Genomic DNA, 17,101 nt, shown 5'->3' with positions numbered 1-17,101 from the left:
CATAGCATTACTTCTGCCATATTCTATTGGTCATAAAAGTAGTTACAGGGCCCATCCTGATTCAAGGAGATGGAGATAGAAGCTCCACTTCTTGACAGGGTAGTAGAGGTTCGCATTGCTGAAGAGCATAACTAGGCTGGTGGCATGGGGGTAAAAGAATTTACCAAGACAGTTGTAGGTACAGGCAGATTAATTAGAGAAAGTAGGAAAATTCAGTGCAAGAAAGCAATGGGCAGCCAGCAAGAGAGGAGCTGACTGCCAGGAAACAAAGGCTTGCCAGAGATTTTATAGGATGGTTCTTGGGCTACTTGATAACACCAAGGTAGCAGGGGGCTAACTTGCATTCTTCTGTCAGCCGAGGTGTTTGATGATAAATCGAAGCATTTGATGTTAAGCAGAAGTTTGTGAGTTTTGTATGTTATCTGCACAGGAGGGCTATATGTCCTGGGCTATGAAAAAAGGCAGACCTATAGCTTACTGCTTTATCTCTGCTTTATCCTGGTTCCACCAGCCTGACTCCTTTTACCTAAATAGGATTCTACATTTCCCCCAACAGAGCAACAATGACAAATCTTTGGCATGTGGATGAAGGTCTCATCTTCCAACTGCTTCTTGCCCACCAGGGGTGTATAGTTTGCCTGACCTAGGATTGTTAGTTGATCAGGAGGTTACATGGACCTAAATCCTTGGGTTGGGAATTAAATTGGGCAGGATGGCTGTGGGACCATGGGGGAACAGCATTTGCAGCCTAAAATATTGTCCTGTTGCATCCAAAGGAGAGTCATGGAGTTCTATAAGTGGCTGATACCCTCACTGTGGTAACATTTTGGTTTGAAATTGTTGTATTCTAGAAATCACAAAACAAGATACTGCATTAACAATACATGGCACAAATAAAGTAATATGAATCTTACTGTTATTATTATTTTTTGAGACAGAATTTCGCTCTTGTCAAGGCTGGAATGCAGTGGCATGATCCCAGCTCACTGCAACCTCTGCCTCCCCAGGTTCAAGTGATTCTCCTGCCTCAGCCTCCCAAGTAGCTGGGGTTACAGGTGCACGCCACCACGCCCAGCTAATTTTTGTATTTTTTAGTAGAGACAGGGTTTCACCATATTGGCCAGGCTGGTCTCAAACTCCTGACCTTAGGTGATCCACCTGCCTCAGCCTCCCAAAGTGCTGGGATTACAGGTGTGAGCCACCGCACCCAGCCAATATGAGCTTTATTATAGATGGGAGAAGTAGGGCAACCCATAGCCAAACCCAGCTGGAGAAACTTTGAAATAGCTGTGCCAGAAAGGAATCTTCAGGAACTCCTTTTTGAGGGCCCTCTAATACTTTGATGTCTTCTTTTATCTTTTCTAAAGTTTTTTTCTACCTGACCTGAGGTATTGATGTAAGAGCAACAAGTTTCATTTAACAGCATGCAGGTGCCTCATGCCTCAGCATTAAGCACATCCACAGCACATCAGTTTTGCAAGACAACCCCTGCCAATGAATTTAGGACCGTTATTGGGCCTTGATGACCATGACTTTAGCTTCTCAAGATTGCTGGACTAAGATGGTGATATTACAAATGCTGCACTCAAGCATGGGTATACCTGCAAACCAAAAGACTGCATGGGCAACAGAATGTCCTAGACCATTCCTCTCTATAATGGGATCATCAGTGGTGAGGATGCCAAATGATGGAAGGTTGATTAAATCCCGTTTCTGTTTCCTTTCTTCTGATGGCCTTTGAAGGGCCCAACTTAGGAAGGATCACAAATTTGGAACTTGGCCAGAGGTTATAAAGTCTAAGGAGTTATATATATGTACTCCAGGTATTGCTGCAACTATAGTGCACGTCCTCTCCATTTAATAGGCAAGGCTGGAAAAATGTTGGATCCACATAAAAAGAAGAGCCCAGTTCCTTTTAAAGAAACTCCTGAGGAGGGACCTTGTAACCAGGCATAGGTGTGGTTAGTTTGGATTCCAGTATAATTTGCATAAATAGAGGGATCCCATGGTCCCCAGGGATCAAATGTGGCTGGGTGGTTACCTAGAAAATAGTCATTCATGCATAAGGGGGGAAAAGTTTTACTTGTGTTATATGAATGTGGGGCCTGGCAGACAAGATTTTTAAACATTAATGAGATAATGGAAAATCAAGAGAAAGTTGTAGATGTATTAGTGAGGTTGAGAAGTTGTCCAATCTCAACCCCTATTCCTATATATTCTATCCCAGTAGCTGAACTGTTTATAGGCATAAAGGGATCACTATAAATTTTGCTGGCATTAACTTTGTTGTTTCCCCACCATAGAGAAAACCTGCAGAGGTACACAGTGAACTTGTCATTGTTGTCATATGGCTTCCATTCCTGGTGTGTTTGATTATAGTTGAGGGTGTAATTACAATGGGCTTATGTTAAACACCCTAGGAAAGGGCCAGACCCTTTGGAGTTTCTGATGCAGAGGTGAGCCTTACAAGTGCCTATAAAAGGGCCAGATCCCTCGGATTTTCTGATGCAGAGGTGAACCTTACAGGCCATCTCTGGTGCCTTCCCAATCTGCTCCGTGACAGTGGATGATTGCCACGAGGAATCAATTGGCCTAGGCTCCCCTCCTAAACCTGTGTTTTTGGTGTGTGTAAATGGTGTAGTTGAATCCAGAGTATCAGGCTTGTTAGTAATTTCTTCTATGGATAGTTGGACTGCTAGGATATAATGTTATCTTTGAGTGCCTGTCCGCATGGGCATATCCAGAAGTTAGTGCTGTGTGTTATGTTAGCAACCTGAAATATTACTGGGAGGAGTAAGTGCCTGGCTCCAGCCATGGAGGCAATAGTTAGCCATGATAGAATTAAAAAAAAGCCATTTTTAAGGAAAATGACAATATGTAGTAAACTCAGGGAGACAGGCGAGAAGAAGGGCTGTAAAGAATATGAGAAAAACAGTTAACCAAACACCTAGTACCTTAGCACACTGATGTGGTGTGGGGGTAAATGACATTACTAGGACAAATATAAAAAAAATTTCATCTGGGTGGTAATCTTGGAAGTCCGCTTGCAAATAGCAGTCGTAAACTACCTCCCTTATAAAAGCATCAATATTAAGAGGGTGACGCTGCTTAAGTGAGGCAGTTGGATAATTACTGAAAGCCTGTAGTAGAATTGAATAAAAAGAGTCAGCCTTAAGAGTAAGGTCTAAAGGAGGTGTTGGATTTATTTTTTTATTTTTATTTTTAAGGGAGGTTTAAAAATTCTGGGTTGTTTGAACAAAACCTCTTTTACCTTTTTTTCTTTAACTTTAAATGAGTTTTCGATGTTTGCATTCTAATTAGACCACAAAGAATGAGTTTTATCTCAGCACCAGGACCTTAGTAACAGCAGATTTAAAGCAGGCAGAAAAAAAGGAAGAGAGAGAGCTATAGAAGACTTCACTTAACTTCATAGTGCAGGTTAACCATTGGAGCTCTGACTTTTTCTTGTTGTAGTTTGCCCATTAGTTTAAAATGTACCATAATATGTAACCAGCTGGAGTTTTAAAGAGAATGACAAAATCAGGGGTTAGGATATTAGAAACTGTCTTTCCCTTTTAAGGCTGGACCCCTGGATTGAACAGAAAAAGAGAAAAAGAAAAGGAAGGAATGGAGAGGAAAAGGTCAGGCTTTACAGGAGGGCTTGTGAGCCTTCCAGCCACTGCACAGTGCAAGGTCAGTTCCCCTGCCACTTTTGTTTATCTCCCGCCAGGGACAGCATTAGCACCCCAGACCTACAAGGTGTGGGACAAATTCTTCCCAACTTTGCAAGTTATCAGTTAAGGTGAGCTGTTTCCAGACAGAGCAGAGAGCCTGTTTAGCATAAGGCCATTAGGGGTTGAGATTCTGTCCTGGGGGCCCTTTGGTCATCAGGGCAGTCTTTTTTTTTCCAGTGGCTGAGCTTGTGGCAGAGAGAGTAAGCCAGGCAGGGCTTTTAAAATTTATTCCATTGGGGCACTCTGCCTTTTAGTAACCTGGCGTTTTGCACTGATGGCAGTTATCTGAAGGAATGTATTTTTAGGGAAACCTGGAGGGGGCTGGGGCTTGTAAAGCAGCCAACAGTTGAGAGTGTCTCTTGCCTCTGCATTTTTCTTTCTTCTTAGCCCTGTCCTCCTTATTCTGCTGTCAGTTGTGAAGGACTCAGGAGGCTAATTTGATGGTTTTCTACATAGGGGCCATGCTGTGTTACACAAGAAATTAGACATTTCTTTTTGAGGGTTTGAGGGTTAAATTTGTCTTAATGTTTTAGGATACAACCCAGAAGTGAGTCTGAAGGAATAGATGGGGTTTGTCCCATGGTGGGACTAGAAAACATGCTGCTTGGGGATGGTGCCACTCAGGGGCACAAACTGCACTTTCTCTCAGGATGTCCAGCCAAGATGAAAAGCAGTTCCACTTAGGTCTACTGAGGAACTTGCGGTGCACTTTCTAAAGGGGTGTCCCACCTATTAAGAAAGTCCCCTTGGCCACTCAGGGGCCTTATGCTGGATGGCCAGTCCAGGTACAAGGAAAATGGGTGAAGGGAGGACTCTGCCTGTGTTGGCCCAGGAGAGGGGGTGGGTAAGGGAAAACTCATGGTTCTGAGGCTGTCTGAGATCACCTGATTTAGCAACATCTGGGACAGAATGGCTGGCTGACTCCACAGGAGGATTCAGAGTGAGAAAGAGAGTGTCTGAGTCACCCAAAATGTGTGAATTTGCTCTGAATGAGCTTCTGCTGCCAGTCGCATCACACGTAGGGATTAGGGACTTCTGACCAGAGAATATAGGAGGAAGCCTTCCTCTCTTCCAGGCCAGGTGGCTATTTGGCCTTCAGGCAACACCGGATAGTAGCCACAGCTGGTTACTGTCAGTTGCCAAAGAGCTACTAAAAGCCAGCTGCTGAAAGGCTGAAAAGAGAAAGTAAACTCAGGTCCCTCACCTGAACAGGTGGTAGTTAGATGCTTCCACACGGATACCTTTCAGTCCCACAGGAGTGTAGGTAGCTCCAGCTAGAGACCTACAATTGTCTCTCTGCGTAGATACTGTCCACTGAGGTTCCTAAGTTGGGAAAGGGAAAGAGAGAGGCCAGAGGGTTCCTCATAAGGAGAGAGTTTCCCATACAGGCTACCAAAATGTGGGTGAGCAGTGACTATCTGGGTCAGTGGTGCAGGGGTAAAAGAATTTACCAAGACAGTTGTAGGTAAAGAAAGGCAGATTTATTAGAGAAAGTAGGAAAACTCAGTGCAAGAAAGCAATGGGCAGCCAGCAAGAGAGGAGCTGACTGCCAGGAAACAAAGGCTTGCCGAAGATTTTATAGGATGGTTCTTGGGCTACTTGATAACACCAAGGTAGCAGGGAGCTAACTTGCATTCTTCTGTCAGCCGAGGTGTTTGACGATAAATCAAAGCATTTGATGATAAGCAGGAAGTTTGTGAGTTTTGTATGTTATCTGCACAGGAGGGTTATATGTCCTGGGCCATGAACAAAGGCAGACCTATAGCTTATCTGCTTTATCTCTTTGCTTTATCCTGGTTCCGCCAGACTGATTCCTTTTCCCTAATTAGGATACACATATGGGGAGGGAGACAGTACTGTGGCCATCTTTGGAAAATAGAATCTGCCATAGAGGGGTATCCACATTATCTTTATTTCTGATAAAATTCTATTATCTTTATTTCTGATAAAAGTTGATGGAGTGTTTTCTGACCCCAACAACAAATTCTCTGATTCTCCAGACCCCAACTGGGTGTCCAAGAATTCAATTCAGTTCTGATAGTAACTACCCAGAGTTAGTATAGACCCCTCAGGGTAAGGGCTTAGTCCCACAAAACTGCTGCCACTTCAGACACCAGATGCTAGTCCCAGACCACCTTCTGATCAACCAGCTATAAATTGGGGGTTCCCACGACCTCCTCCTCAGGTTCAACAGTTTGCTAGAATTGCTCAGAGAAATCAGGAACACATTTGACTTATGTTTACCAGTTTATCACAATGGACACAACTCAGGAACAGCCAACTGGAAGAGAAGCATAGGTGCTTCCGTGCTCTCTGCGGGTGCACCATCCTTTCAGCACTTCCCTGTGTCACCATCACAGATGCCCTCAGAACATCCTTGTTCAAGAGTTTTTAGAGCTTCATCTCCAGCCCCCACCTTCGCCTCTCAAGAGGTCAGTGGGTGGGGCTGAAAGTCCTAACCCCCTCACCACTTGGTCTTTCTAGTGACCAACCCCATCCTGAGGCCACCCAGGGGCCCTACCCTAAGTCAGCTTATTAGCATAAAATCGGGTGTTCCTATGAATTACAAAAGATACTTTTATCACTCAGGAAATTACAAGAGTTGTAGGAGCTCTGTGCCAAGAACTAGGAACAAAGATCAAATATAATTCTTAGTATATACCACAGCTGATATTCAAAATGTGGCTTATATTTCTAGCCATTGAAACTACAAAGAGGCCAGGCATGGTGGGTCATGCCTGTAATCCCACCACTTTGGGAGGCCAAGGTGGGTGGATCTCTTGAACCCAGGAGTTTGAGACCGGCCTGTGCAACATGGTGTAACTCTGTCTCTAAAAAAATACAACAACAACAAAAAAATTAGCTGGGTGTGGTTGTGTGCACCTATAGTCCCAAATACCTGGGATGCTGAGGTGGGAGGATCACCTGAACCTGGGAGGTTGAAGCTGCAGTGAGCCATGATTGTGTGATTGTGCCAGTAGTGTACTCCAGCCTGGGTGACAAGAGTGAGACCCTGTCTAAAAAAAAAAAAAAGAAAAAGAAAAAAAAAAGAAAGAAACTACAAAGAAAAAAATGTGGCTTATAAATTGTAAAATTATATAACCATTATGGAAAACAGTATGGAGTTTCCTCCAAAAAATTAATATTAAAACTACTACATAATCCAGCAACCCACTTCTTGGTATATGTCCAAAAAATTAAAAGCAGGGTCTTGAAGAGATATTTGCACAGAAATATTCATAGCACTATTCACAGTATTCAAGAGGTAGAAGCAACCCAAGGGTCTATTAATGAAATGAATAGATAAACAAAACATGGTATATATTTATGATGGAATATTTTTCAGCCTTAAAAAGCAAGGAAATCCTGTCATATGCCACAGTATGGATGAACCTGGAGGACATTATGCTAAGTGAAATAAGCCAGTCACAAAAAGACAAATACTGTATGATTCTACTTTTATGAGACATATAAAGTAGTCAGATTTATAGAAACTTAAAGTAGAATGGTGGTTACCAGGGGTTGTGGGGAGGAGAGACGGGAGGGGAGTTTCAGATTTGCAAGATGAAAAAGTTCTGGAGATCTCTTTTACAACAATATGGAGACTTAACTACTGAACTGTACACTTAAAAATGGTTAAGATCTAAATTTGTTATGTGGGTTTTGTTTGTTTGTTTGTTTTTGTTTTTGTTTTTTGACAAGGTCTTGCTCTGTTGCCCAGGCTGGGGTGCAGTAGTGTGATCATGGCTCACTGAAACCTCAACCTTCTGGGCTCAGAAAATCCACCCACTTCAGCTGGGACTACAGGCACATGCCACCATGCCTGGCTAGTTTTTTATTTTTTTGTACAGATCAGGTCTCCCTGTGTTTCCCAGGCTGGTCTCAAACTCCTGTGATCCTCCTGTCTTGGCCTCCTAAGGTGCTGGAATTATTAGGTGTATGACCTATGTAATTTTTTTGTTTTGTTTTTTGTTTGTTTGTTTGTTTTTGAGATGGAGTTTGACTCTTGTTACCCAGGCTGGAGTGCAATGGCGCAGTCTTGGCTCACTGCAACCTCCGCCTCCTGGGTTCAAGTGATTCTCCTGCCTCAGCGTCCTGAGTAGCTGGGATTACAGGCATGTACCACCATGCCCAGCTAATTTTTGTATTTTTAGTAGAGACGGAGTTTCTCCATGTTGGTCAGGCTGGTCTCGAACTCCTGACCTCAGGTGATCCACCCACCTCAGCCTCCCAAGTGCTGGGATTACATGCATGAGCCACCATGCCCATCATAATGTGTTTTTTATTACAATAAAAATTATACTATAAATAAAAAAACTCTCATATTTTTAAAATGTGGCTTATTTATGCAAGAAATTATCTAGTTAATACTGAACAGAATGATAAGATAAGGCTAACTTACCCACCCAGTCCCCAGCAGCATGAGATCACTGCAGGCCTCTTGTGCGGGGATGTGGCCCTTTGATCTACAGCAGAGCAGAAAACAGGCAGAGCAGCCTCCGAGATGAAAGGGGAAAAGCTGGCCAGGTGTGGTGGCTCACGCCTGTAATCCCAGCACTTTGGGAGGCTGAGGCGGGCAGATCACTTGAGGTCAGGAGTTTGAGATCAGCCTGGCCAAAATGATGAAACCTCATCTCTACTAAAAATACAAAAATTAGCCAGGTGTGGTGGCGGACGCCTGTAATCCCAGCTGCTTGGGTGGCTGAGGCAGAGAATTGCTTCAACCCGGGAGGCAAAGTTTGCAGTGAGCTGAGATCACGCAACTGTGCTCCAGCCTGGGTGACAGAGCGAGACTCCGTCTCAAAAAAAAAAAGGAGAAAAGTTGAATTGAGCAGTTTGCTTATCCTCTCCAATTTTACCCATAGAGAAGAGTAAGGGAAGGGATGGAGGCAAACCAAGGACCATTACCACATAGCAGTGAACATTACGAGCAGGGAAGAAGCATTTCCTCTCTAAAATCAATATTTGTCCTAGGATTATATTAATGATTATTACGTGAGAAACCCATTATTGAGTTTTTCATCTATTTCTTCTCCACTCACCCTGATTTTAATGGGAATTTAATTTGACTTTACAAATTATATTTTAATTGTAATGCTCTGAATAAATCTAAATGCTTACTTTTATAATTTTATGCTTTGACATTTCTAATACTTTAGACGCCAACGTTTAGCCCAGGAGTACAGGAAGCAACTTCAGATGCAAATCGCCTACCAGCAGCAGTCCCAAGAAGCAGAGAAGGAAGAGAAACACCGAGAGTTTGAAGCAGGTATAGCAGCAAACAAGATGTGTTTGGACAAGGTCCAGGAGGTCCTGTCCACCCATCAAGTGCTGCCTCAAAACATTCATCCCATGCGCAAGGCATGCCCCAGTAAGCTTCCACCGTAGTTCTGTGAGCATCGATATATCTTTTCTTGGTCTTTTAATATTTTTAACTACAGTATGCTTGTATGCTTCTTTTAACTCCTGGATAAACTTTTGTTTTTTTCCTTGAGTTTGTGTAATTAATTGAACATAATTTTCTTCCTTTGAATAAACCTGTGCCTATTTTGGAGTTCACAGACTTACAAATCCAAATGATCTACTTAATCTCATGTTATTTTCCTGCCCCCTTTGCCTCCTTTTTTAACTCACTTATGACTAGCTCCATTTGCTGACAACTATCTACCCATATGCCCGTTTCTTCTTCCTTCCTTTCTCTTCTCTCTCATATACATAATTCAGTGTGATGAGAGCATTTTTATAGGCAGAACTGGAATTAACAGCCACTTTCATTAACCCACCTATTTAGTCATTAAACAAATGTTTTCAGTGTCTCCCATGGGTCAGGCACTATTCTAGATCCTAAGACTTCAGCAAAAACAAAACATACCCCTTGCTCTTGTTGAGCTTAGATGCTAGTGGAGGAAACAGGGAATAAGTGTTAAGTGCCATAAACTGGAAGTGGCAGGTGTGCTGTTTCATTTTATATGTGATGGTCAGAAAAGGCCTCTCTGAGCAGCTGATACTTGAAGAGAGGTTTGAATGAACTAGCCATGGATTATCTGCAGGGTAATTATCTAAGGCAGAGGAAAAAGCCAGCGCAAGGTCCCTTGGGCAGAAGCCTGCTGAGTGCATTTGAGGCATAATATTTGTGCTGGAGTAGAGTGAGTGAAAAGAGATTAATCAGAAAGGTAGTTGGGGCCAGATGATGTGAGGCCTTGGAACCACGGTAAAGGCTGGCTTTTCCTTCACTAAAGGAAGCTATTACAGGGTTTTCAAGAGAGGAGCAACACAATATGATATAAGAGGGTTGCTGGCTGCTATGTCTAGGATAGACATCAGGGAGACAGAAACAAGCATGTTAAGTGATTGCAGCCAGGCATGGTGGCTCACACCTGTAATCCCAATAGTCTGGGAGGCCAAGGCAGGTGGATCACTTGAGGTCAGGAGATCGAGGCCAGCCTGACCAACATGATGAAACCCTGCCTCTACTAAAAATACAAAAATTAGCAGGCGTGGTGCTGTGTGCCTATAATCCCAGCTACTTGGGAGGCTGAGGCAAGAAAATCGCTTGAGTCCAGGAGACGGAGGTTGCAGTGAGCCGAGATTGCGCCACTGCACTGCAGCATGGGTGACAGAGTGAGACTCTGTCTCAAAAAAGAAAAAAAGAATGTTAAGTGATTGCAATAATCCAAGTAAGAGGTGGTGGTAGTGTGGTAGCCAGCCTCCAAGATGACTCCCCATGATTTTCTTCTGTATTTATGTCCAACCTCCCTGAATCGTGGCTGATCTGTGGGACCAACAGAACAGGGTATAACTTCCAAGACTAGGTCATAAAAGACACTGCAGCACAGTCAGTCACTTATGCTGGTAAGGATAGGATGTTCAAGAAGGCCTTCAAAGAGGCCCGTGTGGGGAGACATTGAAGCCTCCCACCAAAAGGCAGCATAGCATGCCAGCCATGTGCACGAGCAACCTCGGAAGATCCTCCAGCACCAGTTAGGCATTCAGATGACTACAGCCCTGGCTGACAACTTGACTGCAATTTCATTAGAGACTCTGAGCCAGACTGCTCAGCCAAGGTGTTCCTGATTTCCAACCCACAGAAACTGACAACAAACGTTTATTGTGGTTTAAGCAACTAAGTTTTGGGGTATATCATTAGGCAGCAATAGAAAACTAATACAGGGTTGTATCTTGGGCACTGTGAGAGAGGTCAGATTCTATTTTAAAGGTAGAGCCAACTAGATGTGCTGATGGATGTACATGTTGAGTATAGGGTTTGAAAGAAAGTCATAAAATAGAACTCCAAACTTTTGGTTTGAGCAACAAACCAGTAAACTGCCTCTGTGGTGGGAAACACTTGACATCTCTCTCAAGCTGTGAACCTGGAGATGTTAGCCAAATGAAGTCAAAGAAATTAACAAGTTACTGGGTAATTCTCATCAGTATTCTATTTGGCATTCTACCTCTGCACTGCACTGTGTTTTTCATATATCAAAATATGTCTTGTGTTATACCAGTTTTTGTGAAAAACAAATCTGGAAAGGTCTGAAATTTACATATTTTCCTGGAGTCATTAGACACAATGAAATATTTTAAAACTCTAGGAAACCCTAAAGTAATGAAACCTAGTTACCTTTGTTTATTCCTCTGTTACTCATACTTACTTGATCTTGAAACTCTTTTTTAAAAAATCAAACCTATTAACACCTTTTGGTAAATGCTCATCTTTCTTCTGCATATTCACATGATTCATTACATCATCTCCATGGGATATTCAGAGAAGCTTTCTGCAGGATATTACTTTCTAAATAAAACAGTGCTTTATTTCTAGTAGCTCAGCCAATGTTTTATGTAAAAATTCTAGAGAAATTTATTCTTTTAGACAGTATTTTAAAAGCTATATTGAGGTATAATTTCCATACCATGAAGTCTGCCCATTGTGAGTGATTTATAAAGTGATTCTTGGTAAATTTAGAGCTTTGCAATCATCAGCACAATCTAGTTTTAGAATGCTTCCATCACCCCAGAAACTTTTCTTGTGCATGTTTGCACAAAACCCGACTTCTTTACCCAGTGCCAAACAAACACTGACCAACTTGTGTCTCCATAGTTGTCTTTTCTTCAAATTTCATATTAACGGAATCATTCAATATGTACTCTTTCATGTTTGCCTTTCACTTAACATGTTTTCGAGGTTCATCGTGATACTGGATGCATCTGTAGTTTATTCCTTTTGATTTCTGTAGTATTCTATTGTATGGATATACCACAGTTTATACATCCATTCACTAATTCAGGGACATTTGCATTATTTCTAAGTTTTGGCTGCTATGAACATTCACATGCAAATCTTTGTGTGAACATACACTTTCATTTCTCTTGGTTAGATACGTAGACATGGAATTGCTAGGTCTTATGGTGTTTTTCACTTAAGTTGCCAGGCTGTTTCAAGTGACTGCATCATATTACATTCCCACTGCAATATATGAAGGCTGCACATCCTTGTCAGCACTTGTAATGGCAATTCTAGTGACTGTGGAAAGTATCTCATTGTGGTTTTAATTTGCATTTTCCTAATGACTAATGATGTTGAGCATTTTTTTCATGAGCTCCTTAGCCCATCATATGTCTTATTTTGTGAAGTATTTATTCATATCTTTTCCCCTATTTTCTAATTGGATTGTCTTCTTATTACTGAGTTGGAGGAGTTCTTTATATAGTCTGGAAAAAAGTCTCAGCTACTTGGGAGGCTAAGATAGGAGGATCACTTGAGCCCAGGAGGATAAGGCTGTAGTGAGATCTGATTGTGCCATTGCACTCCAGTTTGGGTGACAGAGCAAGACCCTGCCTCTGAAAAAAATTTTTTTTGGTCTTTGTCTTTGACTTTGCAAGAAACAGAAGCCCAAAGAAATCTCCTGTGTCTTGGTCTGGTACTTTTTGTTATGGGAAGTCAGGGACCCCGAACAGAGGTACTGGCTGGAGCTGCAGCAGAGGAACATAAATTGTGAAGATTTCATCTTAATACAGACATTTATCAGTTCTCAAATAATACTTTTATAATTTCTTATGCCTGTCTTTACTTTAATCTTTTAATCCTGTTATCTTCGTAAGCCGAGAATATACATCACCTCAGGACCACTGTGATAATTGTGTTAACTGTACAAATTGATTGTAAAACGTGTGTTTGAACAATATGAAATCAGTGCACCTTGAAAAAGAACAGAATAATAGTGATTTTTATGGAACAAGGGAAGACAACCATAAGGTCTGACTGCCTGCAGGGTCAGGCAAAAAGAGCCATATTTTTCTTCTTGCAGAGAGCCTATAAAATGGACATGCAAGTAGGAAACATATTGCTAAATTCTTTTCCTAGCAAGGAATATTAATATTAATACTCTGGGAAAAGAATGCATTCCTGGGGGAAGGCCTGTAAATGGCCACTCTGGGAATGTCTGTCTTGTGCAGTTGTGATAAGGACTGAGATAAGCCCTGGTCTTCTGCAGAACCCTCAGGCTTACTAGGGTTGGGGAAACTCAGCCCTGGTAAATTATTATTCTTATTCGGCTTATGTGCCTTTTCCTCCACTTATTCGACCTCTCACCTAGATGGATGCTCCTGCAGAGATCTATACTAATGATAGTGTGTGGATGCCTGGAGCTACAGATGACCATTGCCCTGCTCAACCAGGAGAAGAAGGCACTGCAATTAATGTTACTATGGGTTATAAATACCTTCTTCTGTGCCTCGGACATGCACCTGGTTGTATCCATCTAGAAACTCAAGTCTGGGCTGCTTACCTTCCCAAGAGATCAGCCACAGGGGAATGGAGACATTTGGTCTCTGGCCTCTCCCTTTCTCCTTTAAGACAAATGAAAGGGGGAGTAATAGGAGATACCCCATACTTTCGATATAAACCTGTGGGAAAACCATGTCCTAAAAATTTTGAGAGCCTTATCTAAAAGTTTAATTTGGGAAGATTGTGTTAACTCACATGCAGTAGGATTAAAAAATGACTCATATGGTTTAGTAATAGACTGGGCACCAAAGGGCTATTTAAAAAGCAATTGCTTCTCTGTCAGAAGGGAATGCCTGGAGGCTACTTATTTTATTTCTTATTGGGAGGACGAGGATCACCATCCTACTTTGCATAGGAGGTTCAGCTTGTTCTTTCCCTTAAAATGGGAAGATAAGGGCATTACCCCACCCCTGCCAAGGCCTCATATGATATTCCCCATTCTGAGCCCAGAACACCCAGAACTTTGGAAATTGGCTATTGCCATGTCTGGACTATGATTATGAGAAGGGGAAACTTTCCTGTCTGTTGTCCCCACTACTGCCCCTCACATCCGTGATTCTGAACCCCATGATAAATCCCCTTTGAACCCTCTTCCTCTTTTTGATGCCAATCCTCCTTTATGGGACTCCGATTGGCATTATGATAATTATTCTCGACCCAGGTATGCCCCTCTACCTCTTCGGCATCCTGGGCACCTTGGATTGCTTCTTTATGGTGGAGAACATCCAGTGTTGCCACCGCCGCTCGTCTCCCTCTGTATCAACATAGATTCAGACATTCTGCTTTGTTTACCTCCAGCCTGACTATTCCTATACAGAGTTGTGTTAAGCCTCCTTACATGCTGTTAGTGGGAAATATCAAAATTTTGATGAAAAATCAAACTGTCCAATGCATTAATTGTCATTTATACACTTGTGTTAACTCCTGTTTTGACTTCAGGAAAAGTGTAATGTTGGTTCGAGCTTAAGAAGGAATCTGGATACCGGTAACTTTACCCAGACCTTGGGAATCTTCCCCCTCAGTACATTTAATTAATGAAGGGTTACAACAAATTCTCAAAAGATCTAAGAGTTTTTTTTTCACTTTAATCACTGTGATCATGAGCCTAATTACAGTCACTGCACTGGCCACCACTGCCAGAGTGGCATTACACCAATCTATTCAAATGGCTCATTTTGTTAATGATTGGCAAGCCAGTTCCACCCAAATGTGGAATTCTCAACAGGGCATTGACCAAAAATTAGCTAATCAAATTAATGATTTAAGACAGTCTGTTATTTGGCTTGGAGATCGGCTAATGAGTCTCGAACGTTGCATGCAAATGCAGTGTGATTGGAATACTTCTGATTTCTGTATCACACCATATTCCTACAATGAGACTGATCGACTGATCATTCATGGGAAATGGTCAAAGGGCACCTGCTGGGTAGGGAAGATAATTTATCCTTGGACATAACTAAATTAAAGAAACAAATATTTGAAGCCTCTCAAGCTCATTTATCCATTGTGCCTGGAGCTGAGGCGTTAGAGCGGGTGGCACAAAGTCTTTCTGGACTAAACCCCACGACTTGGATTAAGTCTATTGGGGGCCCACTGTAGTAAATTTTGGAATCATGTTTCTCTGTTTAATCGGCTTGTTTTTAGTATGCTGGACCAGTCAAAGAATCTTGTGTCAAAACCGAGAGAACGAACAAGCCTTCAATGCCATGGCACATTTATATAAAAAGAAAGGGAGAGGCCGGGCGCGGTGGCTCACACCTGTAATCCCAGCAGTTTGGGAGGCCGAGGCGGGCGGATCACGAGGTCAAGAGATCGAGACCATCCTGGCTAACGAGGTGAAACCCCGTCTCTACTAAAAATACAAAAAATTAGCCGGGCGTGGTAGTGGGCGCCTGTAGTCCCAGCTACTCGGGAGGCTGAGGCAGGAGAATGGCGTGAACCCGGGAGGTGGAGCTTGCAGTGAGCTGAGATCGCGCCACTGCACTCCAGCCTGGGCGACAAAGCAAGACTCCGTCTCAAAAAAAAAAAAAAAAAAAAAAAAGAAAGGGAGAGATGTTACGGGAAGCCAGGGACCCCAAACAGAGGGACTGTCTGGAGCTGTGGCAGAGGAACATAAATTGTGAAGATTTCATCTTAATAGGGACATTTATCGGTTCTCAAATAATACTTTCATAATTTCTTAAGCCTGTCTTTAATCTCTTAATCCTGTTATCTTCGTAAGCTGAGGATGCACGTCACCTCAGGACCACTGTGATAATTGTGTTAACTGTACAAATTGATTGTAAAACATGCGTGTTTGAACAATATGAAATCAGTGCACCTTGAAAAAGAACAGAATAATAGAGATTTTTATGGAACAAGGGAAGACAACCATAAGGTCTGACTGCCTGCGGGGTCAGGCAGAAAGAGTCATATTTTTCTTCTTGCAGAGAGCCTATAAATGGACATGCAAGTAGGAAACATATCTAAATTATTTTCCTAGCAAGAATATTAATATTAATACCCTGGGAAAAGAATGCATTCCTGGGGGGAGGTCTATAAATGGCCGCTCTAGGAATGTCTGTCTTATGCAGTTGCGATAAGGACTGAGATAAGCCCTGGTCTTCTGCAGAACCCTCAGGCTTACTAGGGTTGGGAAAACTCAATCCTGGTAAATTTGTGGTCAGACCGGTTCTCTGCTCTCAAACCCTGTTTTCTGTTGTTTAAGATGTTTATCAAGACAATACATGCACCACTGAACATAGGCCCTTGTCAGTGGTTCTGCTTTTGCCCTTTGCCTTGTGATCTTTGTCGGACCTTTGTCAGTGGTTCTGCTTTTGCCCTTTGCCCTGTTCCCTCAGAAGCATGTGATCTTTGTTGGACCCTTATCAGTGGTTCTGCTTTTTGCCCTTTGAAGCATGTGATCTTTGTACCTACTCTTTGTTCTTATGCCCCCTCTTCTTTTGAAACCTTTAATAAAAACTTGCTGGTCTGAGACTCAGGCAGGCATCATGGTCCTACTGATATGTGATGTCACCCCTGGCAGCCCAGCTGTAAAATTCCTCTCTTTATATTGTCTCTCTTTATTTCTCAGCTGGCTGACACTTATGGAAAATAGAAAGAACCTACATTGAAATACTGGGGGCGGGTTCCCCCAATAACTTTTTCCATCACATACTATCATGATTTCTTACCAAAATCTAATTAGGTATCAAAGTACTCTTAATCAATCAATATGCCCTTTAAGGCTTGCTGTTTAGCAATGCTCTTGGCATTTTCACTCCATTGCCATCATTTTGTGGTCTCTGTCCAAACCTTTATGCTTGCTAACATAGCATTTGGTGCAGATCCATCAAATACACCAATGCATGCACATTTCATAAATTACACACAGGGATGAATATTTTTCCTTCTATAAACCATCCTTCTGATATTTTGATTACCTTACATATATGAGGCAAACAGCCTCTCAGAATATAGATGAGAATTTCATCTAATAAAAAGAATACCTTCCTCTCTAGAAAGGCCCCTGAGATAACTGGAAAAGCGTATTTTATCACAGTTAGCACAGGGAACAGTAAAAAGATATGATTCCATTTATGCC

At 42.2% G+C, this 17,101-nt stretch overlaps 1 protein-coding gene across 2 annotated transcripts in view; it reads left to right on the top strand.

The window, feature by feature from the left end:
- The window catches only part of CFAP53 (cilia and flagella associated protein 53), a 38,889-nt gene extending 29,661 nt beyond the window's left edge, over window positions 1-9,228 (top strand). For both annotated transcript variants that reach the window (XM_004059420.5, XM_019013936.4), the window contains exon 8: window positions 8,894-9,228. In XM_004059420.5, coding sequence (XP_004059468.3) covers window positions 8,894-9,122 — 229 coding nt within the window. In that variant the 3' untranslated portion in view covers window positions 9,123-9,228. The remainder of the gene's footprint in view (window positions 1-8,893) is intronic.
- Window positions 9,229-17,101: the final 7,873 nt, after the last annotated feature.

This window comes from Gorilla gorilla, chromosome 17, assembly GCF_029281585.2.
Source record: "Gorilla gorilla gorilla isolate KB3781 chromosome 17, NHGRI_mGorGor1-v2.1_pri, whole genome shotgun sequence".
NCBI classification, from domain to species: Eukaryota; Metazoa; Chordata; class Mammalia; order Primates; family Hominidae; genus Gorilla; species Gorilla gorilla.
The sequence above is the reverse complement of the archived record's forward strand: the minus strand, read 5'-3'. Positions and strand labels throughout refer to the sequence as shown.